This window comes from Eleginops maclovinus, chromosome 4 (assembly GCF_036324505.1).
Source record: "Eleginops maclovinus isolate JMC-PN-2008 ecotype Puerto Natales chromosome 4, JC_Emac_rtc_rv5, whole genome shotgun sequence".
Taxonomy (NCBI): Eukaryota; Metazoa; Chordata; class Actinopteri; order Perciformes; family Eleginopidae; genus Eleginops; species Eleginops maclovinus.
This window is the reverse complement of record NC_086352.1, coordinates 4,262,396-4,277,395: the sequence shown is the minus strand read 5'-3', so window position 1 is coordinate 4,277,395 and position 15,000 is coordinate 4,262,396. Positions and strand designations below refer to the sequence as shown.

The 15,000-nt window shown below is 45.6% G+C and overlaps 1 protein-coding gene across 1 annotated transcript; it reads left to right on the top strand.

Moving 5' to 3' along the window:
• Positions 1 to 1,437: 1,437 nt before the first annotated feature.
• On the top strand, positions 1,438 to 3,273 carry LOC134863642 (chymotrypsin B-like). Its single transcript, XM_063882272.1, has 7 exons — positions 1,438 to 1,523; positions 1,744 to 1,847; positions 1,916 to 1,995; positions 2,107 to 2,188; positions 2,265 to 2,445; positions 2,627 to 2,760; positions 2,853 to 3,273. The coding sequence occupies exons 1-7, from the start codon at positions 1,472 to 1,474 to the stop codon at positions 3,012 to 3,014; spliced, it is 795 nt and encodes a 264-aa protein (XP_063738342.1). The 5' UTR covers positions 1,438 to 1,471; the 3' UTR covers positions 3,015 to 3,273.
• Positions 3,274 to 15,000: the final 11,727 nt, after the last annotated feature.

Below are 15,000 nucleotides of genomic sequence, written 5' to 3'. Positions count from 1 at the left end.
GCTAATGTCCCAGCTGCTCTGCTAATGTCCCAGCTGCTCTGTTAATGTCCCAGCTGCTCTGCTAATGTCCCAGCTGCTCTGCTAATGTCCCAGCTGCTCTGTTAATGTCCCAGCTGCTCTGTTAATGTCCCAGCGGCTCTGTTAATGTCCCAGCTGCTCTGTTAATGTCCCAGCGGCTCTGTTAATGTCCCACCTGCTCTGCTAATGTCCCAGCTGCTCTGTTAATGTCCCACCTGCTCTGTTAATGTCCCAGCTGCTCTGTTAATGTCCCACCTGCTCTGCTAATGTCCCAGCTGCTCTGTTAATGTCCCAGCGGCTCTGTTAATGTCCCAGCTGCTCTGTTAATGTCCCACCTGCTCTGTTAATGTCCCAGCTGCTCTGTTAATGTCCCACCTGCTCTGCTAATGTCCCAGCTGCTCTGTTAATGTCCCACCTGCTCTGTTAATGTCCCAGCTGCTCTGTTAATGTCCCACCTGCTCTGCTAATGTCCCAGCTGCTCTGTTAATGTCCCAGCGGCTCTGTTAATGTCCCAGCTGCTCTGTTAATGTCCCACCTGCTCTGCTGATGTCCCAGCTGCTCTGTTAATGTCCCGACTGCTCTGTTAATGTCCCAGCTGCTCTGTTAATGTCCCATCTGCTCTGTTAATGTCCCAGCGGCTCTGTTAATGTCCCAGCTGCTCTGTTAATGTCCCACCTGCTCTGCTGATGTCCCAGCTGCTCTATTAATGTCCCGACTGCTCTGTTAATGTCCCAGCTGCTCTGTTAATGTCCCACCTGCTCTGCTGATGTCCCAGCTGCTCTGTTAATGTCCCGACTGCTCTGTTAATGTCCCAGCTGCTCTGTTAATGTCCCAGCTGCTCTGTTAATGTCCCATCTGCTCTGTTAATGTCCCACCTGCTCTGTTAATGTCCCAGCTGCTCTGCTGATGTCCCACCTGCTCTGTTAATGTCCCACCTGCTCTGTTAATGTCCCACCTGCTCTGTTAATGTCCCACCTGCTCTGTTAATGTCCCACCTGCTCTGTTAATGTCCCACCTGCCATGTTAATGTCCCACCTGCTCTGTTAATGTCCCACCTGCTCTGTTAATGTCCCACCTGCTCTGTTAATGACATAAAGATACATGAGCAAATACAAATATATAAATCCTTTTGAACGTTTATTCATCCAAACACATTTCTGGGATAAACATTGATGAAACGAATAAAACTGAAATAAATAAACATGTGATGACGGTTCGAACGCAGATATGTGAGCCAGGTTCAATATATGAACATATCTCACTGCAGTTTGTTTTCAGAATCGTTTATTATCTCGCTATGGAGGCGTGTGACCTCATCAGCCAATCACAGGGCAGGAGGCGGGGCATGTGAACGGTCCAGCTGGCAGGAGCAGCGCACGCTCTGATTGGCTGTGGCGCCGGCAGGCTTCAGGATAAAAGAGCAGGCGTCCCTGAACACATCATCTTCCTCACCATGGCCTTGCTCTGGATCGTGTCCTGCCTCGCCTTCGTCAGCGCCGCCTACGGTCAGACTGATCTATGGTGTCTTCATTCTGTACCCTGCTAATGTTTACCTCATCCTGTTGAGAAATACTTCAATTAATATCCAGCAGAAGTGTTTTTCTACTGGAACCACTGTGAAGCACTGGTTCTTCTTCTGCTGCTGACTACATGTTGGCTCTTAGTACTCGTCCAACACAGCTGGCTCTACTGTCTGACTCTCATGTTATTACCTGCCCCCCCCAGGCTGCGGCACCCCTGCCATCACCCCCAAAGTGACGGGTTACGCCCGCATCGTGAACGGGGAGGAGTCCGTGCCTCACTCCTGGCCCTGGCAGGTGTCTCTGCAGGTCAGTCTCATCATCTCTGAATATTAATATCAGATATATTTCATCTCACTCTGACTCACTGCCCCCAGCAATCCAGCGGCTTCCACTTCTGTGGGGGCTCTCTGATCAACGAGAACTGGGTGGTGACCGCCGCCCACTGCAACGTCAGGTCAGAACACACACAGACACACACACACACACACACACACACACACACACACACACACACAAAGGAAGGTTTTAAGAAAGTTATATGACCACTTCCTGTTTCCGGTTTCAGGACGTACCATGTGGTGGTTGTCGGGGAACACAATAGGGGCTACGGCTCCAATGAAAACATTCAGAAACTGAAGCCCGCCCAGGTGAGATTCCGTCAGCCAATCAGCATTCAGAACCCCCTACTTCCTTTACCATTAACCAATCCCCCCCTCCCCCCAGGTGTTCACCCACCCCCTGTGGAACCCCAGCACCATCAACAACGACATCTCCCTCATCAAGCTGGCCACCCCCGCCCGCCTGGGAACCAATGTCTCGCCCGTCTGCCTCGCCGAGTCCTCAGACAACTTCAGCGCCGGAACCACCTGCGTCACCTCCGGCTGGGGGCTGACCCGCTACAATGGTGAGTCGCTATGCTAAGCTAGCGGTGGATAACGTTTAGCCGTCTGGTTCAGACCTTGGTTGTGTAGCAGTCTGACGATGGGCAGAGTAAAGACTGGATAAAGATCTCTATCAGTACAGCCCATTCCCCATGAGCTGGATCAGGTGAACATTAACGGTGCGTTTGATTTCTCCCCCTGCAGCTGCCACCACCCCCAACCTGCTGCAGCAGGCCGCCCTCCCCCTGCTGTCCAACGAGGAGTGCAAGCAGCACTGGGGAAGCAACATCTCCGGAGTCATGATCTGTGCTGGAGGAGCTGGAGCCACTTCCTGCATGGTGAGGCCCCCGCTACCCCCCTCTACCTTTCCTCCCCCTCTGCCTGTCTCACCCTCTTGCCCCTATATAACTCCCACTGTGTCTGTCCTCAGGGAGACTCTGGTGGTCCTCTGGTCTGTGAGAAGGATGGAGCCTGGACTCTGGTGGGCATCGTATCCTGGGGAAGCAGCCGCTGCTCCACCTCCACCCCCGCCGTCTACGCCCGTGTCACCGAGCTGCGCAGCTGGGTGGACCAGACCCTCGCTGCCAACTAAACCGAGGAAAGCACCCCCTGACCACTAACCACCCACCCCCCCCAACATCCGGACCCACTTCGCCCCCATGACCCTAATAATAAAGACTCTGAACATCACCCACCATTTCTCTCCTTGCGTTTCTTAAGTATAAATGTTTTTACAATATATAATGAATACAAGAACATTACGCTTCCTACAACTGAGGGGGGGCAGCTCTCACCCCGACCCCCTATACCCGTCCCCGCCCCCCAACCCACCAATAAAAGTTTGAACATCACCCACTGCTTTTGTTGTTTCTATTTGTGTTTGTATACTGTAGATAGATATATACACATCATATAATGAAAGACCTCAGACTGAGGGGGGGCAGCTCTCACCCTGACCCCTGAATCCGACCCCCAAAACTCTGAACTTCACCCACCATGTCTGTCTCTTGGTTTTATTGTATATAAATGTTTGTATATAATATAATGAATACTAATAATAGGTACATACTGAACATCACCCACCGGTTTTCTTGTTTCCTTTTGTGTTTTTATTGATAATTGTATTTATACAATAAAAATGGTGTGTTAGGGTACTGCAGACCAGGGGGGTGGGGGGGGTGGGGCAGCTGTGATACTGCAGGGAGGGTTTGCATCTTAATCCTCGGGTCCATAGTTCTCTGGACATAAATCACCACCAGCTTACAACTCAACAACAAACTTACAAAGTAAAGACAATCTGATTTTAAATCAATAAAAAGTCTGAACGGTAAAAAGTGTGAATTTTTAAAGAAGATGATTAGGGCCACCTGAATGAGTAACCCCTGGATTCCACCGGGTCCTCTGCGTCGCGTTACATCTGCGCCGCGCCAAGCCATCGCAGCCACTCAAGTCAATGCGTGTGATTCCACCAGACCCCGGGCTCCGCGAAAAATACGCGGCTGGTTTATTTTCGACGGAGACGCGAGGCGTTGCAAAGCGCAGGGCAGGAAGTGGAACGGCCAGTCTCTGCTTGGGTTCTATGGCAGCTCTATAATTTGTTGATGTCTGGTTAGTTCAGGACTCAGGAGGGACAGAAGTTCCTCCATCTGCTCTGCGCTCATCCTAAAATATTGATGATGTTGTAGCTGTCCAGCCTCAGCTGGTTGAGAGGGTGCACCCAAAGCCGGCTCCGGCCAGGTAGGAGAAGAAATGCCAGCGTCTCCTCCTGTTTACAGTGTGTAAACTATAGAGAATTATTATGATGATGGATGCATTTGATAACTAAAATACAGCAACACATCTTTGATTCATGTCGTTTATAACTGGACTATTACAATTATTATTAACTGTGTCTGTAGGCTACAACACAATTCAAACAGACACTCAAATAAACCATTTCACTACGTAGCCTACTACTTTCTTACAGAAGTACAAATGTCCAGGAAATATGACCAAACCAACAATAACTGAGAGCCGTGCACGCAAGATGCTCCGCTTCTGAAACGCGCCCGGTGGGGTATGGCGCCGTTCGGAGGTCGGAACAACACCGCGGAGCAGATGCACCCGGTGGGATCCCGGCGCTAGAGTAACGAGAAGAGAGTGGGAGATCTTTAAAGGTCAAATTTAGAAACGTTTTTTTAGGAAAAAAATGTTAAACATTTTAGGAAAAAACACAGAATTTCCACAACAATAGGATCATTTGGAAACATGATCTGAATTTTTGAAAAGTCGGAAATTAGAAAAAAAATCTGAATTTTTGGGATAAAACAGACATCGTCAGACATTCATAAGAAATTAAAGAAATTTGAAAACAAAGTCTGAGCTTTTAGGAAGGAGTTAGAAGAATGAGAACATAGTAGGGACATTTTAAAAGTCAGATTTTTTTTTTAATAACGCAGACCTTTTCAAATGTCGACATTTAGAAAAAGAAATGGTTTTATTTGGAGTAAAGTCAGATCAGGTCTTTCTGCAAAGAAAGTTTGTCATTTTGAAAGGGTGATTATTTTAAAAAAGGATTTGAATTTCCTTGAAAATATCTAAAGGTCATTGAAATCAGAACCAGAATCCCTTTGATCGTCCCACAGAGCGGACATGTTCATTATTACAGCAGAAAGAGCCACAGACAGCTTCATGTTTCACCCAGATACTAAAATAGAAGCACACAATTTACAAATACACAAAGATATGTATAGCAGCCAGATACGTATTGCACAGTCATTAACACAACAGGGGGTGTTATAGTCAGTGCTGTTATATGTGGGGGGTCTACCGGGGGCCATGCTGGTTATAGAGTCTGACCGCTGCAGGAAGGAAGGTATCTCTCACTGAGACACCGCGGGTGCAGCAGCCTGTCGCTGTTGGCGCCGTCTGAAATCCTCCACCTGCTCCTTGGTCTTCCCTGCGTTGAGCTGGAGGTGGTTCCTCCGGCACCAGAGAAGTCCTGCGTCAGCTCCATGTATTCCCTGTCGTCCTCGTTGGAAATTATGCTGACCGTCCCTCCAGGTTAGAGAGAGGGACCTCTGCAGCAGGTAGATGACAGCGTCATTCCCAGGCAGTGGGGACAATGGGGGGTGCAGCAGGGGGGAATGTATCGGGGGAGGGGTGCCTGACTGATAAAACCTATGGAAGAAAACATCCTTCAGCTCCCTCTGTACCACCTTCAGTTCCTCTGTACCACCTTCAGTTCCTCTGTACCACCTTCAGTTCCTCTGTACCACCTTCAGTTCCTCTCTACCACCTTCAGTTCCTCTTTACCACCTTCAGTTCCTCTCTACCACCTTCAGTTCCTCTGTACCACCTTCAGTTCCTCTGTACCACCTTCAGTTCCTCTGTACCACCTTCAGTTCCTCTGTACCACCTTCAGTTCCTCTGTACCACCATCAGTTCCTCTGTACCACCATCAGTTCCTCTGTACCACCATCAGCTCCTCTGTACCACCATCAGTTCCTCTGTACCACCTTCAGTTCCTCTGTACCACCATCAGTTCCTCTGTACCACCATCAGCTCCCTCTGTACCACCTTCAGTTCCTCTGTACCACCTTCAGATCCTCTGTACCACCTTCAGCTCCTCTGTACCACCTTCAGCTCCTCTCTACCACCTTCAGCTCCTCTGTACCACCTTCAGCTCCTCTCTAACACCTTCAGCTCCTCTGTACCACCTTCAGCTCCCTCTATACCACCTTCAGCTCCTCTGTACCACCTTCAGCTCCTCTCTACCACCTTCAGCTCCTCTGTACCACCTTCAGCTCCTCTCTAACACCTTCACCTCCTCTGTACCACCTTCAGCTCCCTCTCTACCACCTTCAGTTCCTCTGTACCACCTTCAGTTCCTATCTACCACCTTCAGTTCCTCTCTACCACCTTCAGTTCCTCTGTACCACCTTCAGTTCCTCTTTACCACCTTCAGTTCCTCTGTACCACCTTCAGTTCCTCTGTACCACCTTCAGTTCGTCTCTACCACCTTCAGTTCCTCTCTACCACCTTCAGTTCCTCTGTACCACCTTCAGTTCCTCTGTACCAACTTCAGTTCGTCTCTACCACCTTCAGTTCCTCTCTACCACCTTCAGTTCCTCTGTACCACCTTCAGTTCCTCTGTACCACCATCAGTTCCTCTGTACCACCTTCAGTTCCTCTGTACCACCTTCAGTTCCTCTTTACCACCTTCAGTTCCTCTGTACCACCTTCAGTTCCTCTGTACCACCTTCAGTTCCTCTGTACCACCTTCAGTTCCTCTGTACCACATTCAGCTCCTCTGTACCACCTTCAGCTCCTCTCTAACACCTTCAGCTCCTCTGTACCAACTTCAGTTCCTCTTTACCACCTTCAGTTCCTCTGTACCACCTTCAGTTCCTCTGTATCACCTTCAGTTCCTCTGTACCACCTTCAGTTCCTCTGTACCACCTTCAGTTCCTCTGTACCACCTTCAGTTCCTCTGTACCACCTTCAGTTCCTCTGTACCACCTTCAGTTCCTCTGTACCACCTTCAGCTCCTCTGTACCACCTTCAGTTCCTCTTTACCACCTTCAGTTCCTCTGTACCACCTTCAGTTCCTCTCTACCACCTTCAGTTCCTCTTTACCACCTTCAGTTCCTCTGTACCACCTTCAGTTCCTCTGTACCACCTTCAGTTCCTCTGTACCAACTTCAGCTCCTCTGTACCACCTTCAGTTCCTCTGTACCACCTTCAGTTCCTCTGTACCACCTTCAGTTCCTCTGTACCACCTTCAGTTCCTCTGTACCACCTTCAGTTCCTCTGTACCACCTTCAGTTCCTCTGTACCAACTTCAGCTCCTCTGTACCACCTTCAGTTCCTCTTTACCACCTTCAGTTCCTCTGTACCACCTTCAGTTCCTCTGTACCACCTTCAGCTCCTCTGTACCACCTTCAGCTCCTCTCTAACACCTTCAGCTCCTCTGTACCACCTTCAGCTCCCTCTCTACCACCTTCAGTTCCTCTGTACCACCTTCAGTTCCTCTTTACCACCTTCAGTTCCTCTGTACCACCTTCAGTTCCTCTTTACCACCTTCAGTTCCTCTTTACCACCTTCAGTTCCTCTGTACCACCTTCAGTTCCTCTGTACCAACTTCAGTTCCTCTGTACCACCTTCAGTTCCTCTCTACCACCTTCAGTTCCTCTCTACCACCTTCAGCTCCCTCTCTACCACCTTCAGTTCCTCTGTACCACCTTCAGTTCCTCTGTACCACCTTCAGTTCCTCTCTACCACCTTCAGTTCCTCTCTACCACCTTCAGTTCCTCTGTACCACCTTCAGTTCCTCTGTACCACCTTCAGTTCCTCTGTACCACCTTCAGTTCCTCTGTACCACATTCAGCTCCTCTGTACCACCTTCAGCTCCTCTCTAACACCTTCAGCTCCTCTGTACCAACTTCAGTTCCTCTTTACCACCTTCAGTTCCTCTGTACCACCTTCAGTTCCTCTGTATCACCTTCAGTTCCTCTGTACCACCTTCAGCTCCTCTGTACCAACTTCAGTTCCTCTTTACCACCTTCAGTTCCTCTGTACCACCTTCAGTTCCTCTTTACCACCTTCAGTTCCTCTGTACCACCTTCAGTTCCTCTGTACCACCTTCAGTTCCTCTGTACCACCTTCAGTTCCTCTGTACCACCTTCAGTTCCTCTGTACCACCTTCAGTTCCTCTTTACCACCTTCAGTTCCTCTCTACCACCTTCAGTTCCTCTGTACCACCTTCAGTTCCTCTGTACCACCTTCAGTTCCTCTTTACCACCTTCAGTTCCTCTTTACCACCTTCAGTTCCTCTGTACCACCATCAGTTCCTCTGTACCACCTTCAGCTCCTCTGTACCACCTTCAGCTCCTCTCTAACACCTTCAGCTCCTCTGTACCACCTTCAGCTCCCTCTCTACCACCTTCAGTTCCTCTGTACCACCTTCAGTTCCTCTGTACCACCTTCAGTTCCTATCTACCACCTTCAGTTCCTCTGTACCACCTTCAGTTCCTCTGTACCACCTTCAGTTCCTCTGTACCACCTTCAGTTCCTCTCTACCACCTTGGTGGTTGTTCTTCCTGTTGTTGTTCTTGTTGTTGTTGTTGTTCTTCTTCTTCTTCCTGTTGTTGTTGTTGTTCTTGTTGTTGTTCTTGTTGTTGTTCTTCCTGTTGTTGTTGCTCTTCCTGTTGTTGTTGTGCTTTTTGTTATTGTTTTTCTTGTTATTGTTGTTGTTATTGTTCTTGTTGTTGTTGTTGTTCCTCTTCTTGTTGTTCTTCCTGTTGTTGTCCTTCTTGTTGTTGCTCTTCCTGTTGTTGTTGTGCTTCTTGTTATTGTTTTTCTTGTTGTTGTTCTTGTTGTTGTTGTTGTTGTTCTTCTTGTTCTTGGTGTTGTTGTTCTTCTTCTTCTTGTTGTAATTGTTGTGTTATTTTTGTTGTTGTTGTTGTTGTTCTTCCTGTTGTTGTTCTTCTTGTTGTTGCTCTTCCTGTTGTTGTTGTGCTTCTTGTTATTGTTTTTCTTGTTGTTGTTGTTGTTGTTCTTCTTCTTGTTGTTATTGTTGTGTTATTTTTGTTGTTGTTGTTCTTGTTATTGTTGTTCTTCCTGTTGTTGTTCTTGTTGTTGTTCTCGTTCTTGTTGTTCTTCTTCTTCCTGTTGTTGTTCTTCTTCTTGTTGTTGTTCTTCTTCTTGTTGTTGCTCTTCCTGTTGTTGTTGTGCTTCTTGTTTTTCTTGTTGTTGTTCTTGTTGTTCTTCTTCTTGTTGTTCTTGTTGTTCTTCTTCTTGTTGTTCTTGTTGTTCTTCTTCTTGTTGTTCTTGTTGTTCTTCTTCTTGTTGTTATTGTTGTGTTCTTTTTGTTGTTGTTATAGTTGTTATTGTTGTTGTTGTTGTTCTTCTTGTTCTTCCTGAGAAAAACTCTTCGATTGGGTTTAGAAACAGAGAGTGTGCTGGAAGGGTTAGCACTGTAATCTGTGGATGGTGTTGAACAATGTGAGGTGTGTTGTAAGGGCCCATATGGGCAGGATGGAGGAGGACCCCACTCTGTGTAATGGCAGCACAAATGGTGATGTTACCCTAACCCTAACCCTGCCCTGGGACATTGATTATAGCCCTGTGGCCAATTGTATTTCTGCCTCTCCTTCTTGCTTTGGTGAGGTTGAACCCTGCCTCATCTATGTAGATGAATTCCTGTGGGATTTTCTCAGCATCCATCTGTAAAACTCTGGGAAAAACCGTGAAATTGTGTAGTTCAGAAATAGTATACAGTAAATGTACATGTCGAAGTATGCAGTATGCAACATCACAGTGCTGAAGTGAACAATACATACCTCCACATACTCAGCAGCAGCTGTTTGACCCTCTCTGAATTCCGCTCAAAAGGCACTCGATAAATTTGTCTCATTTGAACCTGATGCCTTTTCAGGACCACTGTTGACTGAGAGACCTGATGCACCTGATGGAAAATGGCACGGTCACAGATAACGTCGGCTTGAATTTCTCTGAGCCTGATAGCGTGATCATGTTTAGGATCTCTCTCTCTCGTTCTTGTGTGAATACGGGCCCCCTTCCTCCTTGTCGTTTTCGACCCTCAATCCTATGTAGAAAAAAACACATGTGACCGACTGTAAAATGTCACAGGAAGGGGTCTCAAACGTGCTGACACGGTGCATACAATAAGCAGCTGATTACTGTACACAGATTTCTTCTTGCTTTCTGTCCAGTTGTCCTTCGGACAGATGCCGGTGTGTCTGCTCAGATTGGGCTGACCTGTTGGTCCAGCCTCCCTCAGCGGCAATTCGTGGTTCACGACATGGTCAACTAGTGTTGCACGAAGTTCATTTGATAAATGTGGTCCTGTTCTTCTTTGAGCACGTTCTCCTGCTTCAGGTCTTCCTCTACCTCCACCTCTGCCTCCTCCTCCTCCTCCTCCTCCTCCTCGTCCTCCGTGGATTCCCCCTCTCACCCTCACTCTTCTTCTTCTGACTCCTTCCATTTCGGTTGAACCCACCTGCTGCATTTGTATAGTGCTTCAACCTGAGTGTGTTTGCCACCTGATGGCTGTGTTTGACCGATCGGCTCCGAGGTGTGGTCCTCTGGCAGTCAGTGCTTTGGAATTGCAAGGAAGGGACACCGTGACGCCGTCTGTCCGATGCATACACGTTGGTTTAGGGTCTCGCTTACAAGGGGACCCATCAGGGCTGCAGCTTTGCTCCTTGGGTGTACTGTTTGGAGAATTGTGTAATACTTCTGATCTGAGTGTTTATGCAATCTGAAACTGTGACGTGGTGTTTCAGATCACGCTCTGTGAGGGTTGCACGGCCAGATCCGCCTCGAGGAGCTGACCCATCCGGAAACACACACTGTGAGGGGATTGATGATGTGCTATGATAGATTGATGATGGGATTGATGATGGGATTGATGATGGGATTGATGAGATGATGGGATTGATGATATGATTGATGATGTGATTGATGATATGATTGATGATATGATTGATGATTGATGATATGATTGATGATATGATTGATGATGTGATTGATGATATGATTGATGATATGATTGATGATGGGATTGATGATATTGATTGATGATATGATTGATGATGGGATTGATGATATGATTGATGATGTGATTGATGATATGATTGGAGATGGATAGATGATTATATCTGTGTATGATTATGGATATGTGATAAATGTTGATGTTACCCTAACCTATACCTGCTGGATTGATTATGAGCCCTTGTGGCCATATGATTATTTTGCCTATCTTCTTGCTTGGTGAGGTTGAACCCTGCCTATTATGTAGATGATTCCGTGGTGATTATTCATGATCCGATTGTAAACTCTGGGAAATAAGTGAATTGTGTAGTTCGAAATAGATTACGTAAATGTACATGTCGAGTATGCATAGAATAGTGCTGAGTGAACATACATACCTACTTATCAGCAGCGCTGTTTGACCTCTCTGAATTCGATCATGGCACTCGTAATTGTATCATTTGACTGATGCCTTTTCGGACCATGTTGACTGATGATACTGATGCACCTGATGGAAAATGGACTTGTCACAGATGACTCGGCTGATTGTGAGCCTGATGGTGTCATGTTTGGATCTCCTCTTCGTTTGTTGTGATATATGGGCCCTTCCTCTTGTCGTTTTCGACCTCAATCCTATTGTGAGAAAAAAAACACATGTGACGTACTGAAATATGTCAAGGAAGGGTGTCTCATAACGATGTGATGAACGGTTGATACATAAGCAGTGATTATGTAAGATTTTTTGTTTCTGTCCAGTGTCTTCGGACAGATGCGGTGTGCTGCTAGTGGTGACCTGTTGTCAGCTCCTCAGCGGCAATTCGTGGTTCACGACATGGTCAACTAGTGTTGCACGAAGTTCATTTGATAAATGTGGTCCTGTTCTTCTTTGAGCACGTTCTCCTGCTTCAGGTCTTCCTCTACCTCCACCTCTGCCTCCTCCTCCTCCTCCTCCTCCTCCTCCTCCTCGTCCTCCGTGGATTCCCCCTCTCACCCTCACTCTTCTTCTTCTGACTCCTTCCATTTCGGTTGAACCCACCTGCTGCATTTGTATAGTGCTTCAACCTGAGTGTGTTTGCCACCTGATGGCTGTGTTTGACCGATCGGCTCCGAGGTGTGGTCCTCTGGCAGTCAGTGCTTTGGAATTGCAAGGAAGGGACACCGTGACGCCGTCTGTCCGATGCATACACGTTGGTTTAGGGTCTCGCTTACAAGGGGACCCATCAGGGCTGCAGCTTTGCTCCTTGGGTGTACTGTTTGGAGAATTGTGTAATACTTCTGATCTGAGTGTTTATGCAATCTGAAACTGTGACGTGGTGTTTCAGATCACGCTCTGTGAGGGTTGCACGGCCAGATCCGCCTCGAGGAGCTGACCCATCCGGAAACACACACTGTGAGGGATTGATGATGTGCTATGATAGATTGATGATGGGATTGATGATGGGATTGATGAGATGAGGGATTGATGATATGATTGATGATGTGATTGATGATATGATTGATGATATGATTGATGATGTGATTGATGATATGATTGATGATGTGATTGATGATATGATTGATGATATGATTGATGATATGATTGATGATATGATTGATGATATGATTGATGATATGATTGATGATGTGATTGATGATATGATTGATGATATGATTGATGATATGATTGATGATATGATTGATGATGTGATTGATGATATGATTGATGATGTGATTGATGATATGATTGATGATGTGATTGATGATATGATTGATGATGTGATTGATGATATGATTGATGATATGATTGATGATATGATTGATGATATGATTGATGATGTGATTGATGATATGATTGATGATATGATTGATGATATGATTGATGATATGATTGATGATGTGATTGATGATATGATTGATGATGTGATTGATGAGGTAATTGATGATAAATGCAACATGTCGGCGTCTGCCCTCAGAGTACTGTACGCGATGCTCTGAGTTGCTTCGCTCCGGTTACAGCCACGGAAAAGAATTCAGAGACCACTCCCAATTTTTTCTTAAATCTTTATCTCTACATGTATGGCAGCCATTCCAGTGTCTGTTGAATTCCAACACAGAGAATGCCAGTAGTTTAAAGAATACAATAGGAAAAACACAACAACAATCATTTAACTCAAAAGGCTGTTTGTTGTGGCAGGTATTTAGGTAAGCTGTGCACACGTTGTGTCAGTGCAAGCTGGAATTTAGTGCAGTTATTGCTTTTGGGGAAGCGAGACTCTATTCAGTTCACACAGGCGGTGTGTTCAAACTGAGTCTCCTTTATCCTGTCATAGGACTTCATAGCTTTAACCTCCCACACAGAGCTCTGATTGGCTGTGTCGCTGATGGTGATGGTGATGGTGATGATGATGATGATGATGATGATGATGATGATGATGATGATGATGATAACTGTTGTTTCAGTGCCTCTGTAGTTCTGTTTCAGTTTGTGCAGGATCCCTTCCCCCCCGCAGCAGCAGAAAGGAAAGTTCCTGAGGGAAGTCACATAAACAGTGTGTGTGTGTGTGTGTGTGTGTGTGTGTCTGTCTGTCTGTCTGTCTTTGTGTGTGTGTGTGTGTGTGTGTGTTACTGAGTGGAAAAAAACCAAGTGGGTTAACTCCAGGTATGTTGCCCCCCCCAGCGAGGGTCAGCTGAGCTTAGATTAGACCCCCTGCACTCAGACTAAATATAAAGTTGTTTAAAGACTTTCAACATCCAGACACACACACACACACACACACACACACACACACACACACACACACACACACACACACACACACACACACACACACACACACACACACACACACACAGCGGAGCTGCGTTTGGGGTCAGCTCATGATGTATGGTGTTTGATAAAGAACATTTCCACCACAGCATCCTGTTGTTCTGATTGGACGGAAACGGTAGAGTGTTATCAGAAGGTCAGGTGTGGACTCGTCTGCGGTTTACCGTTTCAGAATGTCACATCGTCTTCCCGTCTCAACTGTCCTCCAAACTGTCTCCAGAGGACAAGGGAGGACTCCCTGGAACAAAATCATAAAAACAACACGTATCTCCACCTGGACTTTAACACCAGAGACTTCTGTTTCATAAACTCATCATTAACACAGTTTAATTATCAGAGCAGTGTTTCATAAACTCATCATTAACACAGTTTAATTATCAGAGCAGTGTTTCATAAACTCATCATTAACACAGTTTAATTATCAGAGCAGTGTTTCATAACTCATCATTAACACAGTTTAATTATCAGAGCAGTGTTTCATAAACTCATCATTAACACAGTTTAATTATCAGAGCAGTGTTTCATAAACTCATCATTAACACAGTTTAATTATCAGAGCAGTGTTTCATAAACTCATCATTAACACAGTTTAATTATCAGAGCAGTGTTTCATAAACTCATCATTAACACAGTTTAATTATCAGAGCAGTGTTTCATAAACTCATCATTAACACAGTTTAATTATCAGAGCAGTGTTTCATAACTCATCATTAACACAGTTTAATTATCAGAGCAGTGTTTCATAACTCATCATTAACACAGTTTAATTATCAGAGCAGTGTTTCATAAACTCATCATTAACACAGTTTAATTATCAGAGCAGTGTTTCATAAACTCATCATTAACACAGTTTAATTATCAGAGCAGTGTTTCATAAACTCATCATTAACACAGTTTAATTATCAGAGCAGTGTTTCATAACTCATCATTAACACAGTTTAATTATCAGAGCAGTGTTTCATAAACTCATCATTAACACAGTTTAATTATCAGAGCAGTGTTTCATAAACTCATCATTAACACAGTTTAATTATCAGAGCAGTGTTTCATAAACTCATCATTAACACAGTTTAATTATCAGAGCAGTGTTTCATAAACTCATCATTAACACAGTTTAATTATCAGAGCAGTGTTTCATAAACTCATCATTAACACAGTTTAATTATCAGAGCAGTGTTTCATAAACTCATCATTAACACAGTTTTAATTATCAGAGCAGTGTTTCATCCTTTAATTC

Excerpts from the sequence above, each read along its gene's own strand:
- LOC134863642 (XM_063882272.1), top strand. The coding sequence starts at position 1,472 with ATGGCCTTGCTCTGGATCGTGTCCTGCCTCGCCTTCGTCAGCGCCGCC. Across the intron at positions 1,524-1,743 it reads CTTCGTCAGCGCCGCCTACG|GCTGCGGCACCCCTGCCATC; the intron begins GTCAGACTGATC and ends TGCCCCCCCCAG. Across the intron at positions 2,189-2,264 it reads AGAAACTGAAGCCCGCCCAG|GTGTTCACCCACCCCCTGTG; the intron begins GTGAGATTCCGT and ends CCCTCCCCCCAG.